The sequence below is a fragment of the Bombyx mori genome, chromosome 11, assembly GCF_030269925.1.
Source record: "Bombyx mori chromosome 11, ASM3026992v2".
Taxonomy (NCBI): Eukaryota; Metazoa; Arthropoda; class Insecta; order Lepidoptera; family Bombycidae; genus Bombyx; species Bombyx mori.
In genome coordinates, this window is record NC_085117.1 from 1,955,696 (window position 1) to 1,975,499 (window position 19,804).

Below are 19,804 nucleotides of genomic sequence, written 5' to 3' on the forward strand. Positions count from 1 at the left end.
AATCTATCAACAGTACGCGCTCAAAGGGTTGTATTTTCTTATTTATTTTTATCGCAGACGAGCGTACGGCTCACCTGATGGTGAGTGGTTACCGTCGCCCATGGACTTCAGCAATGCCAGGGCCAGAGCCAAGCCGCTGCCTACAGTTGAATACTCTTCAAATCAAATCAAATAAAAAAAAATTCAAACCAATTTTTTTTTATTCAACTTAAATGAAAGTACATATTAAATTTGTTGAACGTCAAAAGAACTACCGCCAATTCACAAAAAACTAGCCTCCGTCCTGAGAAGAACTGGCAAGAAATTCAGCGGGCATAACTTTTTTAAATATTAGATTTTTTTTAAATATTCATTTTTACGAGTATTATAACGTCACAATTATTGCAATATTGAAATGCCCGGAGCGAGCAACTCATTCCCACTTTGTGCTTTACAAGGATCGTTTGAAGAAGGACATGTCATAGCGCTCGGGAGACACCGTGGAGGGAAGCTCATTCCATAGCCGGATGGTGCGTGGCAAAAAAGATCTCTGGAAACGCACTGTGGATGAACGCAGTGGTTCCAGGTAGTATGGAAGAACTGTTCTCTGGTATTTTATATTGTTTGTTGTGTCAAAATTGCAAGCGGTGAGGAGTTTTTAGTAACCGCATATTGGCGATGGTCATTCTATTTGGTCGAATAAAAAAATTAAAAAAAAATTACACATTATGTTTAATAGTTAAAAAAAAAGGATAGTTCTTCTGAAACAAACCTTGCTTTGTCAAAATGTTATATTCAAGTATGGAGGGTAGAAGTGAGTTGTACCATCTCAGTGTATTAAAAGAGTTTCCGCTGAAAGAGTCAATTAAGGTGGCGCCACTGTAGCAAGTGGAAGGATTTTAATAACAGCGCGCCCTAAACTATTTGAGTAGGATATTAAATTAATAAGGAAATAAACACATTCTACGTAAAAATAGTAATAAAAATAAATAGTTGAGATTTTAAATATTGTATAATTTTTTTTGCTACTCTGTTTAAAACTAATATATTCATAACGTTTCGGACTTTTTGGCGGGACGCGAGTAGTGAAGTTGTGTGATTTGTTTTATTTTGTCTATTTAGTGTTTCTTCAGGTTTAAATGTGTAATAACGGTGGTTTATTAACTGCTTAGTGGGTATCTGTGAAAGCGCACAAATGTGGGAAAATGAAACAAAGCCGCTGGACGTAACTTCCCTCGGGATCCTCCAAAAAGTCCACTGAAAAAATCTCAGTAAATGACCACCACCATTTTACTGAGATTATATTATTTCATCCCGTATCATCTCATCTTATTTCATTTAATTTTATCCCCGTTGATTAATGTCTCAAATTAATTATCTTCATTTCATTTCAATCCAGATTATCATTTTTCATAAAAATAAGAATATAAATTAAAATAAGACATGACATGACATGACATGTGCAGTCAGGCGGGAGCTCCGACTCCTGGACGTCCATAAGTCGAGTGGACCAGACGGCATCCCCGCAGTGGTTCTGAAAACGTGCGCCCCTGAGCTGACACCTGCGCTAACGCATTTGTATCGCCTCTCTTATTGCACTAACAGGGTTCTGTCTTCATGGAAGACTTCCCACGTCCACCCTATCCCCAAGAAGGGTGACCGGTCGGACTTGCTGTTTACAGATGGATACTTTTCAGCTATACAAAATGGCGCCCTTTACTTCTACCCTCCATTTTGAAAATTAACCCAAAAAACAATTACAAGTTGTTACAAATAATTACAAATCGACACTTGTTCAACTTGTCCTATACAAGATTGTGCTTCTTACTTCCACCCTCCATAATATATAGCCGCCCCTGAGCTGACACCTGCGCTAACGCGTTTGTATCGCCTCTCTTATTGCACTAACAGGGTTCTGTCTTCATGGAAGACTGCCCACGTCCACCCTATCCCCATGAAGGGTGACCGGTCGGACCCATCGAGTTATAGGCCTATCGCGATAACTTCCTTGCTTTCCAAGGTGATGGAGCGAATAATAAATATAGAACTCCTGAAGTATCTGGAGGATCGCCAGTTGATCAGTGACCGACAGTACGGTTTCCGTCACGGTCGCTCAGCTGGCGATCTTCTTGTATACCTTATTCACAGGTGGGCTGAAGCCTTGGAGAGCAAGGGCGAGGCTTTTGCTGTGAGCCTTGATATCGCGAAGGCCTTCGACAGGGTCTGGCATAGGGCACTTCTATCGAAGTTACCATCTTACGGAATCCCCGAGGGTCTCTGCAAGTGGATCGCTAGCTTCTTGGATGGGCGGAGCATCACGGTCGTTGTAGACGGTGACTGCTCTGATACCATGACCATTAACGCTGGCGTTCCACAAGGTTCGGTGCTCTCCCCCACGCTTTTCATCCTGCATATCAATGACATGCTGTCTATTGATGGCATGCATTGCTATGCGGATGACAGCACGGGGGATGCGCGATATATCGGCCATCAGAGTCTCTCTCGGAGCATGGTGCAAGAGAGACGATCAAAACTTGTGTCTGAAGTGGAGAACTCTCTGGGGCGAGTCTCCGAATGGGGTGAATTGAACTTGGTTCAATTCAACCCGATAAAGACACAAGTTTGCGCGTTCACTGCGAAGAAGGACCCCTTTGTCATGGCGCCGCAATTCCAAGGAGTATCCCTACAACCTTCCAAAAGTATCGGGATACTTGGGGTCGACATTTCGAGCGATGTCCAGTTTCGGAGTCATTTGGAAGGCAAAGCCAAGTTGGCGTCCAAAATGCTGGGAGTCCTCAACAGAGCCAAGCGGTACTTCACACCTGGACAAAGACTTTTGCTCTATAAAGCACAAGTCTGGCCTCGCGTGGAGTACTGCTCCCATCTCTGGGCCGGGGCTCCCAAATATCAGCTTCTTCCATTTGACTCCATACAGAAGAGAGCCGTTCGGATTGTCGATAATCCCATTCTCACGGATCGTTTGGAGCCTCTGGGTCTGCGGAGGGACTTCGGTTCCCTCTGTATTTTGTACCGCATGTTCCATGAGGAGTGCTCTGAGGAATTGTTCGAGATGATACCAACGTCTCGTTTTTACCATCGCACCGCCCGTCACCGGAGTAGAGTTCATCCATACTACCTGGAGCCACTGCGGTCATCCACAGTGCGTTTCCAGAGATCTTTTTTGCCACGTACCATCCGCCTATAGAATGAGCTCCCCTCCACGGTGTTTCCCGAGCGCTATGACATGTCCTTCTTCAAACGAGGCTTGTGGAGAGTATTAAGCGGTAGGCAGCGGTAGGCAGCGGCTTGGCTCTGCCCTTGGCATTGCTGAAGTCGATGGGCGACGGTAACCACTCACCATCAGGTGGGCCGTATGCTCGTCTGCCTACAAAGGCAATAAAAAAAAAAAACTTAAAGGTCTTAGTTACCAGGTCAAAAAATCCCTTATATTAATCATATCGTTTCCACTTGCTACACTAGCGCTATTTCGGTGAGCCTTCCAACATTAACTTGCTGTTTACAGGTGGATACTTTTCCGCTATACAAAATGGCGCCCTTTACTTCTACCCTCCATTTTGAAAATTAACCCAAAAAACAATTACAAGTTGTTACAAATAATTACAAATCGACACTTGTTCAACTTGTCCTATACAAGATTGTGCTTCTTACTTCCACCCTCCATAATATATAGCTGCCGAGTCAAGAGCCAAGCCACTAAAATATTCCGTCGAAAAATACAGACCACATTTAAAATTATTGTCGCATCTTGCAATGGATTAATGAAGGCTTGGTTTTTTTTTCGCCACCCATCGAGTCATGAGGTCGAAACCTCAACTGTATAAATCAGTGTGCTTAGTGCGAGTGTTTTAACGTTCACGATAACTTAAACGTTAACTGTAATTTGTATGCAGTTTGAGCAGCGCCCCTAGCGGCAAAGTAGGCGAACGTTCCAAATCCATATAACTTTGAGTTAACTTTTACACTATCGAGAACGTTAAAAAACTCGCACGTAACATAATGAATGCATATTATTATAAATAACTAGCTGTACCAGTCCGCTTCATTGGGCATTTAAAATTAACATTATTATTTCTCACCCCCACAAATATTCTCATCATTAACGCCCCCGCAACTGGTGTAGGGAGTCCAACACTCATATAAATATTAGCCTATCCATTAAGTACATGCATTTTCTACATGGATACCAAGTTTCAAGTCAATCGGATGCATGGTTCAGTAGTTATAACGGAACATCCGTAAAAACCACTGTAGATATATATAACTTAGATTAAGTATCAAATTTCTTATTCACTACACCTTAGAGTATTAAAATTCACGTCATAAATAGTTTTTAAGACAATAAAATTGACTGTCGCGTTTAGGTTATTCGAGTTGATATCTCAAAGTATGCATCATCTACTGACTCAGTAGGCACATGAGTTGGCGTTCTGACTGCCGCGTGGAGGGTCGTGGATTCGATTCCCATATCGCATCATATAAATGTCGGCGACGGTCATTAGCTTAGTATCTAAACGAAACGCAGCACGATTCTCGAGAGATGGCAGCACGATCGCGGTATCGTCGGAACTCGGCTAACTTCGTGCTGCGACAGAGCCTAGCCGATGGAGGCGCGTAGACGCCATCACACTTACCAAGCAGCCTTCTTGAAGAGCGGTGCCTCCGTCCTAAGAACTGTCATTCGTTTTCGTTTGCTAACGTCAAGAGAAGATTTCTAAATCGTTCTAAGACAACAAACATGATTGGTGTACTCAATATTACTCTTAGCTCGATGACCCTATTCGCCTCTACGATGTCTGATGATGGTGTTAATATTGTGGTTTCTCCGACATATAGGTATTTCAAGGTCATTTGAACGGTTGTGCCTTGTGGCCGCTTGTTATTACCACCCTCAACAGTAGATGGCGCCAATGATGTTTTAATTTCGCTAACAAGCCGTCGAAGATATCGGCCCGATGTTTGATGGGATCCCTTGATGGGGAACCCACTCCGCTGCCCCTGCCCCCTCCTACATCCGCTGCCTAAACATGGCGGTTATCTCGTCAACAGTCTTATTTTTCGTCTCAGGTACTTTAGTGTAAATAAAAATTATGAACAGGAATTGTAGGACCGCGAATATCACGAAAACATTGTTCCCCAGGGCGAGCTGAAAGAGAAATTATACTGAATTATACTTACGATCGGCTTTATTTATTAGATGGTTGGACGAGCTCACCGCCCACCTGGTTGTAAGTGGTTACTGGAGCTCATAGACATCTACATAAACGCCGCCATCCACCTTGAGATATAAGTTCTAAGGTCTCAGTATAGTTACAACGGCTGCCCCACTCTTTAAACCGAAATGCATTACTGCTTCACGGCAGAAATAGGCAGGGCGGTGATACCTACCCGTGCGGACTCACAAGAGGTCCTACTACCAATAAAAATAAAAATTCACATCTACCAGCCTTTCTGGGATGGCTCAATTAACTAACAATATTCTTATTGTTTTATCGAAGTCTATAATTGAGTATTAAATACTAATAAATGTACCTATATATTCTGAATTATTATTCTACCTATATCTGTCAATAATCAGTTCCGACTTGAAAGGCGTCACGATACAACGAGATTTCGACCTCACGTCTCAAAGCCGGTGACCTCACGTCGTGAGTTAATTATACTCACCGAGAGCGGTAAGAAGCTTAATCCGACAATGAAATTGGCCGTCCAATTGACAGTGACAGCGACAGATGACGCGGCCGGCCGAGATGATTGGTTGAATAACTCTGTAGACAAGAAAAAAGAGATTGCCTTGTAATGTTGTACTTTGGGAGGTGTTAAAGGAAACGTCTTCTTGCGTGTATTCCATGTTTAATAATCATCTTAATCCTAGCTTACAATTATGAAGAAGCCTATGTTTCTGGGTGGGCCACCTTATTAGAGAGACATACGAGATTCATCTATTAACTATGTTATATACTATGCTATGCTATAATAATATACGTATACACACTTCGGCCTTACTGTTGGTCCATGTAATTGAAGACATGAGTGGATGAAGGGGATATGATACAATTTGTTAATTTTGAGAAAACTGGCAACAAACTTTTCGTTAGTTTTTCTCCGTATTTTTTCAGTATTTGTATTTGTTCACAAAACACCTTCATTCAATGTAAAAACTAAAAAATCTTAAAAATGGTACTTAGCCCCTTCATCCACTCATGTCTTCAATTGCTTTTTAATTTGAGCGCGCTAACAGCGCCCTTAACGGCAAATGTTCCGACTCCATACTTACAAATTTGAGTCAACTTTTACGCTATCGAGAACGTTAAAATACTCGCACTAAGCACACTGAGAAATATTCGTGTATTCGACTGGACTTTTAAATCTGCTATCGTCATCATAATGCCGAGATATTGTCTTGACAATAGTACAAGAAGGAGTCACATGTATTTCGAAATTATAGTAGTTTTTAATGAAATAACAACTATTAGTATCTTAACGTGAAATTTGCGTCGCGTTGGATTTCCGCCAGTGTGCGCCCCAGTTCAACAGATGGCGCCACCACATACGTTTTTTTTATAAATTTCACAACTCAACCACAAGTGCCATTTAAAGTTTGGAGAAAATATCATGACAAAAAAAACTTCAGCTATTCGAATGGAGTAAACTTAATTGAAGTTCAATCAAAAACATCGAACTGTTGATGCTGATACCAAATAAAACTCACCTTTAATTACAAAAATAAAGAGATCGCTCATAGCGTATAGACCGCTAATCGTACTTTTTTGTATATATTTTTTGTACAACAAAGCATACTCTCTCTCCCTCTCTTTCTCTCTTATGTATAATAGTTAGATTTTTTTTATAATTACCTGTCACCAAGAACCAGGGTATCGAACCCGGACCGATCGCGAACATCGTCACGAAGAGAACCACGAGCGCTATGCACAGATACGACACCCAGACGTGCTGAGTCTGAAAATAATAATAAATCGTTGTCTGTAAAGTCGGTTTACGGACGATAATTTGACGTGATGACGTCAGCAGCGGAACTATTTGAACTGCTAGCTCTGACGTCACGGGGGAACAGAGATAAATGTGTTACAAGCCAACGCTTAGGCTGATCGTGCCTCTCGCTCGCACGCTCAGGCTCAGGCGGAACGTGACACTTTTTCGTGCGTGCAGCCGGCGTTCATCGATTTATAAGACGTTATCACGTCAAAAAAAGAAAGGAAAACACTAAAAAGCCTTCAACTCATTCGAAGCTAAAGTCCGTATGTACAATAAATAGGATCTAAATAAGCTTAATTTGCGTTTCAAAATACTATTTTCAATTATAACGGCTTAGATACACCACACGCTGTTAAAGAGTCTGCTGGTATGATTGTCATGTGAAAGATTGAGGAGATGATTAAGTGGCGACGACGTGACGTTTTACTGATTGAAGGATCACTGACTTACTACAGCCACGAGCTCAACACAAACTTACGTATGAAGTAGCGACTGTTATGCCGACGGTACATATGAACATTCCCGAGAACCCTGCCAGCAGGAGGGTCTTTCTGCCAGCCACCTCGACGAGCACGAGGCTGGCTATCGTCATTACGACATTCATGGCGCCTATGCCTGAAACCGAAGATCTGCATTGGATCTGGAGGTGCACATAGCTCAAATGATACCCTCAACTCCAGTTCACGGATGACTTGCACGATGAAGGAATGTGGTTCTGCATATAAGCGCGAAGCAGTCATGATTTCCAATGTGAAGGATAGCATAGTCCTACTAAAACATGATCCAGACTCGGACCTCGTGTTTCAAGGTCGGTAGCGGCGCTCATGTAGTGATGTCCATGGGCCACGGTAATTATACGTGATCATAACATATAGTACACATCACATTTTACCATCCGTACCCACTGACACAGCCCACTGAGTTTCTCGCCACATCTACTCAGTGGGTCGCGTTTCCGATCCGGTGGTAGGTAAAAGTTAAATTAAATTTGTATAGAGTTGGAAAGTTTACCTACGTTTGCCGCTAGGGGCGCTGTTTCAACTGCATACACATTCGAGTTAACTTTTACGCTATCGAGAACGTTAAAAATCTCACACTAAGCACAAAGATGCTTGCTGATGGTATGAGATGGTAGCTAAGTGTGGTCGTTTTCACTAATCCTTACAATGCCTTACCCAAAGTAGCGTACTGCGCAGCATCAGATCCGAGATGAGTCTTCTCAAAGATGTCAGTCGAAAAGTATATTATAGCGTTTATCCCGGAGAGCTGTTGAGCTATCATCACGACTGTGGATATGAAGAGGGGCAGACGGAGGTTCCTGTTTCGGAACAACTCTCGCAGGGTGACCTTCTTGCTGATCTTATTCTTCTCCGCTTCCTTGAATCGGGGTAGATTTGAGGGTAGTTTAATAATGAATCTGGTAGGTTATCATACGAACGCCACCCGACTTCAGATGTAATTACGGCTAGAGCAAATTTCATCGAGAAATAGGCAGAAATAGTCTGCTGGTTTCGAACGCCAACTACGGAGGGTTGAAGTAAGAAGTACCATCTCAGAGTATAAATAAGTGTCCGCTGAAAGGAAACTAATGAAGGTGGCGCCACGGTAGCAAGTGGAAGGATTTTAAATACAATGTATTAAGTAGTAAAAAAAGGATTACGTGGTAGGTAGCGGCTTGGTTCTACCCCTGGCATTGCTGACGTCCATGAGCGACGGTAACCACTTACCATCAGAAGTCTCTACCTGAATTCGCAAAAAAACACGAAAAACACTGAACATTCATATCGATGATAACACAACAATTAGAAAGAATAGATGAGAAAAACTAATTTCAAAATACCGTCATTCAAATCGTCATTCTAACATGTATTAGCTAAATCTGTCAAGATCGTTCGGGGAGCCTTACATCAAATGGCTCGTAAATTTTAACCCCAAATGACGTCACACGTATTGTTCTCACCTGATGCATTTCTTCCATCTCGCCGTGCACCGCGACGTCGCCTCGCAGCCAGTTCAATGCTATAATTAGTAACAGAGGCTCAATATAAAGCGCCTTTAGAATTGAGTTATCTTTACTAATTTTTAAAAAAAAATGAGTTTTATTTTCGAACGGCTTTTAAAAAATCTATACTAATATTATAAAGAGGAAAGATTTGTTTGTTTGTTTGTTTCGAATAGGCTCCGAAACTACTGGACCGATTTGAAAAATTCTTTTTCCATTAGAAGCCGACATTGTCCCTGATGAACATAGGCTACTTTTTTTTATTTTTTTTTATTTTTATTTTTTGGTTTCATGTGTGTTTTAATGCTTCCGAAGCGAAGCGAGGGCGGGTCGCTAGTGAATAATAAAATGAAAAGGACAAAGTATTTTTTCCGTCTCTTTTAAATCAAGCGCATACTTTAAGCTTTAAGGTGTGCCTTTTTTTTTCCTACCCGGACAAGACAAGACTCTTGTTAGGGCCAGTAAAAAAAGCGTGGGGTGCATGGTGTTATAAGTTATAAATATTTTTCTGACAGATATGAGTAGAGGAATTATTATTTCAATAATATCTTAAAAAGCACCCCACGCTTTTTTTTACAATAAAATATATATTTTTTACACTATTTTCAATTTAAATATATTAAAATTTATTTTCAATTTTTTAGTTGAATTTTATATAAAGCGTGTTTTTTAGTTTTTTTAAACTATTATTTCTTTTTCATTTTTTAGTTGAATTTCAACCTTTTCAATTTCTTTTTCAATTTTTTTTTTAATTATGCATAAAAAATACACTTATTCAATAAAAAAACATTGCACACACTAACATATATTTGACACACTCAAACATATACTCTTTTGTTTATTGCTTAAAATTGGTGGTCAAATAATTGAGAATAGAGTAAATATTGTTTGTCTATAATAATATTTGTCTTAAGTGTAGTCTTGGCGAAATCTGTGATTATAGGGAGTCTTAGACAATAGAACCATGATAATTTTCAACCTTATAATTTCAATGAATTATAGTCGAATTTCGCATACCGGGGGATCACTAGTTAAAATAATTAACTGACCTCGTTGGGCGTGCAGCTCTCGACCCTGGTTCAGGAGTAAGTACTTTGGCGATTCTGGGCATAGGGGCAGCGTGAGACACTGCAGGACGGCCGGCGCCGCTGTCAGTGCCAATAACCATGGCCAGCCGTCCTCCGTGCCGAGCACACTGCTCAGCCCTAGCAGCTGGGACAGCAGTATCGTGACTGTTATGACGAGCTGGTAAACTGTGCCGATCTGAAAATGACATTCGCTCAATTTTTGGCCGAAAGTGTCGGGAAATTGTGCAGTGTGCTTAGTGTGAGTTTTTTAACTTTCTCGATGGCGTAAAAGTAACGTGTAGTGTTTGTGAATAAGCGCGCGGCGTGACGTCGCACTGCATGCGCATCATGAATAGTCTGCCCATCTCTCTCTCGCGCGGTCTAGCTTATGAGTGTGAAGAGGACAGTTAATGTTTTGGTTTTTAATGTTTATAAATATAGGGTGGTCTTATTTTATTATTGTATTAATATTAAATTATTATTGTCTATTTATAATTGCATATGTTAATAAAAAAATGCTATGCAATAGCTTTACCGCGGCAGTACCCGAGTGCCACACGTGTTTTTTCTAAAGTTCGCGATCGCGTTAAAGTTATCTTAAATTTGTATGCAGTTGGAACAGCGCCCCTAGCGGCAAACGTAGGCGAACGTTCCAAATCTATACAAATCTGAGTTAACTTTTACGCTATCGAGAACATTAAAAAACTCGCACTAAGCACACAGAACGATGCAGCGGGGGAATCGCGACCCTCACAGTACAGTAATGAGCAAAAGCAATTAGGAGGAGGAATTTTTTTTTTTTTTTATTGCTTTGATAAGTAAACGATTACAGCCCAACTGGTGTAAAGTGGTTACTGGAGGCCATAGACATCTACAAAGTACATGCGCCACCCACCTTGAGATATAAGTTCTAAGTTCTCAGTATAGTTACAACGGTTGCCCCACCCTTCAAACCGAAACGCATTACTGCTTCACGGCAGAAACAGGCGGGGTGGTGGTACCCACCCGTGCGGACTCACAAGAGGTTTTACCACAAGTAATTAAGAAAAAAAAAAAGTTAAGCTCACCGAGCCTCTGATTGACACTGGCGATATCTCTGACAGGTAGAGAGGCACTAAGCCCGCGTTCAGGCCACTGTTAACGCCAATGAGTAATCTGCAATGCGAAGCCCACAGACACATACTATTTTAATTGACATTATTATTTATTGTCATTATTATTAGGGAGTCCAACCCTCATATAAATATTAGCCTATCCATTAAGTACATGTATTTTCTACATGGATACCAAGTTTCAAGTCAATCGGATGCACGGTTCAGTAGTTATAACGGAACATCCGTAAAAACCACTGTAGATGTATATATTAGTATAGATGTGGGACTGTAGGGCGAAATCAAAGTGGATTTTAACATTAAAACTAAATCACTAGTAACATCGTAATCTCAATCGGTGTCTGATATTGACACATTATAAATAAATAAATAAATATTTACTAACAATCACGCCACGTTAACTGGTCCCGTGCTAAGTTCGTAAAGAACTTGTGTTACAGGTACCAGATAACGGAAATAAATGTAAGATTTTTATTATACACATACATATATTTAATATACATCCATAACCCTGGAAAAGACATTTATATTTATCATACAAATATCTTCCCTTGGCGGGATTCGAACCCGCGACCCCCTTATGTAGTGACCATGTCACTTATTCACTTATTATTATCACATTTTCGGTGGGCAGCGGCTTGGCTCTGCTCTTGGCATTGCTGAAGTCCATGGGCGACGGTAACCACTCACCATCAGGTGGGCCGTATGCTCGTCTGCCTACAAAGGCAATAAAAAGAAAAAACTTACCACTACACCAGACGGCCGTTAAACGCCACACGAAAATTACTGGTACACTCCTCTCTCTCATATCGTCATTCACTCCATCGAGTCTTCTTCGGTCGACTTCTTCCCGCTCTACCTTGCACTACTACCATTTCCATACATCTCCTAGTCACGTTCATCATCAATAGTTACATATGAGTCATCGAAAGAAAATATTAAAGATTACCTTCCAAGGATGAGCATCTCCGCCGATTTGACGACCTTCGAAGCTCCCTGCAGAGCGGCCGCCAGGAATACCAGCACGTTGTTGAGCAGCAGACCGCCTTTTCTGCCGAATCTGAAATTTTGATTACAGTGCCATCTATCCGCGGAGGTCAGAGAACTTGCAAATTAATTTCGCTCAGCAGAATCAGGACTTCTGACTCATTCATTATTTTGTTATTAAGTAGTAATTAACTAAATCAACGTGATTTTCCTATTGGTATTGTTACGCCGGTTAGAATAACGCCATCTGTCATCAAATAGCGGAAACATATAGAAACGACTCGGCATCGCTAACATCGATGGGTGACGGTAACCACTCACCATCAGGTGGGCCGTATGCTTGGCTGCCTAAAAGGTCAATAAATAAAAAAAGATTCAGCAAAGCATTGCTGTTAACATTTTCTCAATACCGCGCGCGATGCACATTTCGCAATAAGCGAGCTAAAAATAACAATGATTGAAGCACCTAACAGTTCGTGACGTCACTGTCATCAGTGCCGTGAGAGAGCGAGACAGAACATAAATTTCAATATCGACGCCAAAGTTTACCTGTCGGCAATGATTCCGGTGATCACACCACCAATCATGCCGCCGGCGCAGTATATGGAGACAGCCACCGACCAGACCGAAGTCACCTTTGGATCGACCATGGCGGAGACCGAGGTGTTCGTCCCACTAAGCGCCTCTTTCTGAAGCCATTCGCTCATGACCTTCGAAAATAGAAGCATCTTCACGTCCAAAGTACAATTAACCTATGCAATTGGTTTCCTTCAATAAGTAGTCTTTAAATGACCTCCAACAGCTACTGTGGATCGTTAGATCGCTGTTAGCAATAAGACTGCCTATTCAATTTACGAAGCGCAACTTCTTTGAGCGTGTAGTGAGTATAATTTAACTCGCGACAGATTCGTTACGGCTAGAGAGAAAAGATATGATTTTGGAAGAGCGAGAGTGAGAAAATGGACAGAGCGTCTCGCGAACCACTTGACCGTGGAGAGAGGGAGAAGGCGAGATAGGTCGTTTCTCTTATACACATTCTGTTTACCTGTGTTGACCACTAAATAGCTTGTCATTGGTTTCTCATTGCTCCTGCAGATGGCAGTAACATATTAACGGTTAAATTTAATTTCTTATGAAGTATTATAAAAAAAATATATTATTTTTTCCAAATAATCCAAAATATGTATTACATATATAAATGGTGAAGAGGTCGTTTCTATTATACACAGCATTCCCCATTACAAAATAAATTTCAATTAAGGATGAAAAATAAAGAAAACTAACAATACTAACTACACACCCCAAAAGAAGTTTCACTTCTTTTAGATGCACAAAGTTGCATGCACCATTTTATTTTGTATTTAATAGTTTGTGTTTTCATTTATTTTGTGTACAATAAAACATTCTCCCTCTCTCTCTCTCACTCTATCCCCTTCTCTATCTCCCTCTCGCACTCTCTCTCTTGTTTCTCTCTCAAGGGTAGTGACTCACCGCCTGCGGAGCGTTTATCACGCCTGTATTGTATCCATGCTGGAAGGCAGACCAGCAGGTCGACGATATAATGGCGAAAGCGAGACGCGGGTTCATTTTCTGTTAAAGAAAACCCTAAAGTTAGATGTTGAAAAAAACTGTTCAAGATACGCCGGTAAGATTAACGCCATCTGTTGCTGAATAGCCGCCGGCAGTGGTTTGAAGAATTTTGTAATTTTCTCTTGCTTGGCAGTTTTTAAAAGCTCCTTCAATTGAACTTTTTTATTTTCTTATGGCTTAGTTGGGTGGACGATCTCACAGCCCACCTGGTGTTAAGCGGTTACTGGAGCCCATAGACATCTACAACGTAGATGCACCACTCACCTTGAGATGTAAGTTCTAAGGTCTCAGTATAGTTACAACAACGGCTGGCCCACCCTTCAAACCGAAACGCATTACTGCTTCATGCCAGAAATAGGCAGGAGTGGTGGTACTTACCCGTGCGGACTCACAAGAGGTCCTACCACCATTAAAATACCGATTCTCAAAAATACCGATCGCGGCGAATTTTAATTAATAGAATGGCGAATAAAGAAATTTTTAGCCGCGAATATAGGAATTCGACCGCAATATTTTAATCCGCGAATAGTGAAAACGTGAATGAAGCAAGCGCTAATAAGGAGCTTTTACTGTCTTTAAAAAATAGTGTGATTGCCTTATTTAGTTTTGAGTGCAAAACTTCCCGCTAATGTGGTACTAATAAATAACAAACCACAGATCATTGAGTTTCTTAAAACGGACTTCTAATAAAAATAAATTAGTTACCCTCGCTCTAGTCAATTATTTCCCAAGAAATCCAACATCAAACCGTCAAAATAAATAGTTTCGCTCAAGTATTTTCCATCTCAAGCTAACTTTGTAATAATAGTGACAATGCAATTTTAACGATAACTTATTGTGCACACAAAACAGTTTCTTATAAAAAAAAAATTACCTCACTACTAAACATAGAACTACACGTAATCTAGAAATGCCAATTTAAAATAATCTTTTCGTGGATACGCGTGTCACAGAGTTATGCAGCCGAAGGACGTTCCTCACAGAGTTAGGACCTAGGCGTCACCCTCGACAGAGGTATGACATTCGGGTCCCATATTAACTCAGTACGCGATGGAGCCGTATTCCTACTCAGTCGACTCTACCCCATGATCTGCGAGCCAAGTAAATTGTCCCTTCATAACAAGGTGCAACTCAACTACAAAACTTGCATACATTCCGTCATGACCTATGCAAGGGTAGTGTTCGCTCACGGGGCCCGTACACGCATTCACTGTTTCCAGGTCATCCAATACGATTCTGCGGGATAGCCGTCAGAGCACCGTGGTATTTGAGGAATGTAGATCTACACAACGACCTACATTTAGTACCGATATGTATCTTAAGGAAGCGTCAGAACGCTACATTGAAAAAGCAGCTTTTTTTCCTACCTAAGCTGATGGTCTTGAGAGACCATATCAGCGTCACCGGACGAGTAAGTGAATTCACGAGGCTCAAACCTGACGATGTTGCTAACACGAACCCTAGCAAGAGCCGTGCTTCGCAAAATTTACCACCGGATCGGAAACGCGACCCACTGAGAAGATCCGGTGAGTAACTCAGTGGGCCGTGTTTGTGGGTTAATTTACTCGCCGAGCCTTAGCAAGCGTCGGGTTCGACGAGAACGTTGACCGGGAAAAAGCAGCGCGGCATGATAACCCTCTTACTAATTACTTATCCCGACCGCAAAGCCGCCATCGCCTTTAACATGTCTTATCGGATTCCCCGGAATCAGTTTCGGAGCTTTTACGCCTCCCAAGCACTGGATACCGTCCTCGTCGAACTAGTCGATTACGATGAAGCGTTCGAGAGCGAACTAACCTATAGACGCAGCCCACTGAGTTTCTCGTCGTAAATTTCTCAGGGGGTCGCGATTTCGATCCGGTGGTAGATTCAGCGAAGCACTGCTCTTACTAGGGCCGGTTTGAGCCCCGTGAGCTCACTTACTCGACCGGTTACGCTGACAGCCTGTCAAGGCTAAAAAGAAAAACTCCGGAAGGCTAACAACCACTGGTGACTTGGGTTGTAGATACCACCACCAGCGGCAATAGTTAGTGTTTTATCTCATAAAAATGTATTAGATACATACTAGCTTTTGGCCGCGACTTCGTCCGCGCGGAATAGTTACTTTGGCATAACGCTAAATTTTACCCGCGACTTCATTTACAGCACTCAGGATTGGAACTTCATTACTGAACCGGTAGATGGCGTTGAAGAAGCTAGATTTTGAGATTTTTTGACAAAAAAAATTTTAATTTTTTTTTCTTAATAAAAAGTATCCTATGTTACTTCTAATACCTCCAAGAATATGTGTACAAAGTTTCATGATGATCGGTTGAGTAGTTTTCGCGTGAGAGGGTAACAAACAAACTTACATTCACATTTATATATTAGTAGGGATAATCCTAATTTTTTTAATTGTATATTCAGTAAGATTTATTAACACAATCTTAGTAGGTAACGAATGAAAAGAGTTCTGAATCAACCACTTCCATTGCATTATTTCGATTTTCGTTCACGCTTCTGATCGACACACGCTGTTTATTCTATTGACAATGTTATTACAGTTGTTTCAGATAAACATTTGTCGTTCTGTTTAAGGATCAGATAAATTATTACTATTCATTATTTATTTTTAAATATATAATTTAAGAAATAGTATCCGTAATAGGTAATCCGTTTAACTAGGATGAAATATAATCTCAGTAAAATGGTGGTCATTTACTGAGGTTTTTTCTCCAGCGGGTTTGTTTCATTTTCCCACATTTGTGCACTTTCACAGATATTAAGAAGTTAATAAACTACCGTTTTTTTTATTGCTTAGATGGGTGGACGAGCTCACAGCTCACCTGGTGTTAAGTGGTTACTGGAGCCCATAGACATCTACAACGTAAATGCGCCACCCACCTTGAGATATAAGTTCTAAAGTCTCAGTATAGTTACAGCGGCTGCCCCACCCTTCAAACCGAAACGCATTACTGCTTCACGGCAGAAATAGGCGGGGTCGTGGTACCTACGCGTGCGGACTCACAAGAGGTCCTACCACCAGTAATTACGCAAATTATAATTTTGCGGGTTTGATTTTTATTACACGATGTTATTCCTTCACCGTGGAAGTAAATCGTGAACATTTGTTGAGTATGTATTTCATTAGAAAAATTGGTACCCGCCTGAAATTCGAACACCGGTGCATCGCTCAACACGAATGCATCGGACGTCTTATCCGTTAGGCCACGACGACTTCTCAATACATTTAAACCTGAAGAAACACTAAATAGACAAAATAAATCAGACAACTTCACTCCTCGCATTCCCGCCAAAAAGTTAAAAAAAAAGTAAATAAAGAAACAGATTCTCTCGTATTTACATATTTTAATAAAACTCCGTTGTAAGTTAGACATTCAAACAAACTTTACTCACCGCCATTACTAATTTAAAAAAAATAATCAGAACACAACAAAATCCGTACTTAAAATAATATTAAAGCACACTTAAACACACAAAAACAATTAATAGAAAACTCAAGGTATTTTTTTCAATTTCTATTGGAAGCGCTCCACCATTGCGAACGTAGACCGTTCGAAATTCGAATGTCGAAGCGTACGCGCCGCGCCGGCAGTGGCGGGAAATGTGTTTGGTTAGTGACATAATTTTACGTGTAGCGGTAACGAATTATTTACAGCTTTAAAGCGCTTTATAAAATATATGTAATGTACAAGTGAAACTGTGGTTTGATATAGGTTATTGTACGTAAAATCATTGATTACTAGATACTCGCGCAGGGACGTCTTAAATTAGGCTGGGGCCCTTGAGCACACAAGAATTTGAGGCCCTTGTGGAAAGTAAAAAAAGCGAATTATAATAACATTTTTTTACTGAGTATGACCATTTATTATAGGTAATCAAATACAGTATAATATAATATGTCATTATTATTAGAATGCTGCTGGTTTGTTGGTTACGATCACGATAACGGAAACCGAATAAATGTGTGAGAGAAATTGTCGGTCCTTAGGGGCCCCCTGAGAATGGGGGCCTTTGGCCCCGTGTGCCCTTATGGTAAAGACGGTATTGTACTCGCGTGTCTCCCCATACGTTGACAGTACTATGATAGAAAACTTCGGAAGAGGGCAGATCACCGCGCTCGTCGAATCCGTCGCTTGCGATGTAGGGCTCGACGAGTCAATTAACCCACAGACACAGCCCACTTAGTTTCTCACCAGATCTTCTCAGTGGGTCGCGTTTCCGATCCGGTGGTAGATTATGCGAAGCACTACTCTTACTAGGGCGTGTTAGCAAAACACCCGGTTTGAGCCCCGTGAGTTCACCTACACCTCAAAGAGAAGCTGATATAGCCTCTCAAGGCTATTAGCATAGGTAGGAAAAAAAATCCGACAGGTGCCAAAAAAACTGTACCTACCAAGTTCATGATCACAAAAAAAAGGATTCAACACACTTTCGTCTTAGACACGGCCTTACGGGTCTATCAGGTTCAATGACCCTTGTATTAGACGCCTTTAGCTCTAACACTAAGAACAGGTTTAGGGACACCGGTAAATGTACTCGTCGAACACGGCAAAGAATTCGACGTGCAATCTAACCTAAACATCAGCCCGCTGAGTTTCTGGCATGTTTCTCGACAGATCTTCTAAGCGGTTCGCGATTCCGATCCGGTTGTAGATTCATTCGCGAAGCAGCTACTCTTGAAGTGTTAGGTCTCCTTTGGAGGCACTCGGGTAGCTGTTAGCAAATCCCCCAATCCTGGCTGAGCCCTAGCTCACTCACCTGTACTGGTGAAATTGGAAAGACCTCCGGGCCACCAGTAATCCTTCAATTATAAAAATGACAAACACACATTTTAATTAGCTCGTTTTGTCTCTGTATGTATTTTTTTTCCTACCTATTCTAGTAACCTCAAGGGGTTATTCTAGATTCAACGAACTAGTAGGTGAGCTCACGGGGCTCAAAGCTGACGACATTGCTAACATGAACCCTAGCAAGAGCTGTGCTTTGCAGAATCTACCACCGGATCAGAAACGCGACCCACTGAGAAGACTCGGCAAGAAACTCAGTGGGCTGTGTCTGTGGGTTAATTTACTCGCCATGACTATATGTATTTGTATCTATATGTCGTATGTAACAGAAATCTTTTAATATCAATAGTCACGGACTTCAACTTCATGTCTTCAAGATGTTCGCATAACTTAAAAATTTAAATCGATTACAATATCAAAAATTCCTTATTTTGCCTAATATCTTAACACGACAAAAAAGTGCTAAGGCGGTTTTTTTATTTGGTCTTGTCTTTTGTATATTACTACATTAAAATTTAACTTCTATGGTTATGTTAAATTTTGGAAGTGACTTTTTTCGTTGCACCAATTGGAGTTTTTTTTTTATAATGACCACATAGAGATCAATGATGTCATGATAAAATTAATACAATAAATATAGAAAAGGATGTTTACACACACCTACACAGGTCTACGCCATGGCGCCAGTATAGGCAGATATAACCCTTGTGACGTCAGACTGTGTTTGAATTATGATACAGATATGATAACATCATTGAACGACCTTCGGATGGTAGGCGGGATGTTGTTTCAAAGATAAAATCGAACGCGATAAAAAAACAACTAGTGTTTAAGAATCGCTTTAAAAACCTTGATTCAGCGCTTTCCGCTTTATACTAAACCGGTTGGAGGTGTGTGCAGGGGCTTGGCGTGACGTCACGCGCACGTGTGCGTAAAAACTAGACGCCAAGAATGCGAGACCCCTCCCTCCCCCGCATTCGAACGGAACTCCCTTAAAAAAACACGCCACAATGCCTCCCGAAGACCAACACATGTTGGTTTATGTGGCGTGACTGCATCATTGTTATTTCTTTTGAAACCTTTGAAACGCTTTGCTTGGCTTTTGACATAAATTATTGCATCCAGCATAGAAAATCAATTTATTATTATTATTAAACTATAGTTTACAATGCTTTTTATTGTTAAAGAGTTTGACTTAGAGTTTGCTTTTTATAGACTTACTAGCTGACCCGGCAAAAGTTGTGTTGCCCTAATTATGATTTC

At 41.0% G+C, this 19,804-nt stretch overlaps 1 protein-coding gene across 1 annotated transcript; it reads right to left on the bottom strand.

The window, feature by feature from the left end:
- Nucleotides 1–692: 692 nt before the first annotated feature.
- LOC100526764 (glucose transporter) lies at nt 693–18,521 on the bottom strand. The gene is made up of 12 exons (XM_038013855.2): nt 17,148–18,521; nt 13,653–13,751; nt 12,711–12,871; nt 12,124–12,234; nt 11,130–11,217; nt 10,045–10,258; nt 8,954–9,012; nt 8,169–8,370; nt 7,472–7,608; nt 6,855–6,957; nt 5,665–5,765; nt 693–5,143 (listed from the first exon to the last, which is right to left on the bottom strand). The coding sequence occupies exons 1-12, from the start codon at nt 17,151–17,153 to the stop codon at nt 5,006–5,008; spliced, it is 1,419 nt and encodes a 472-aa protein (XP_037869783.1). The 5' UTR covers nt 17,154–18,521; the 3' UTR covers nt 693–5,005.
- Between the last annotated feature and the right edge of the window lie 1,283 nt (nt 18,522–19,804).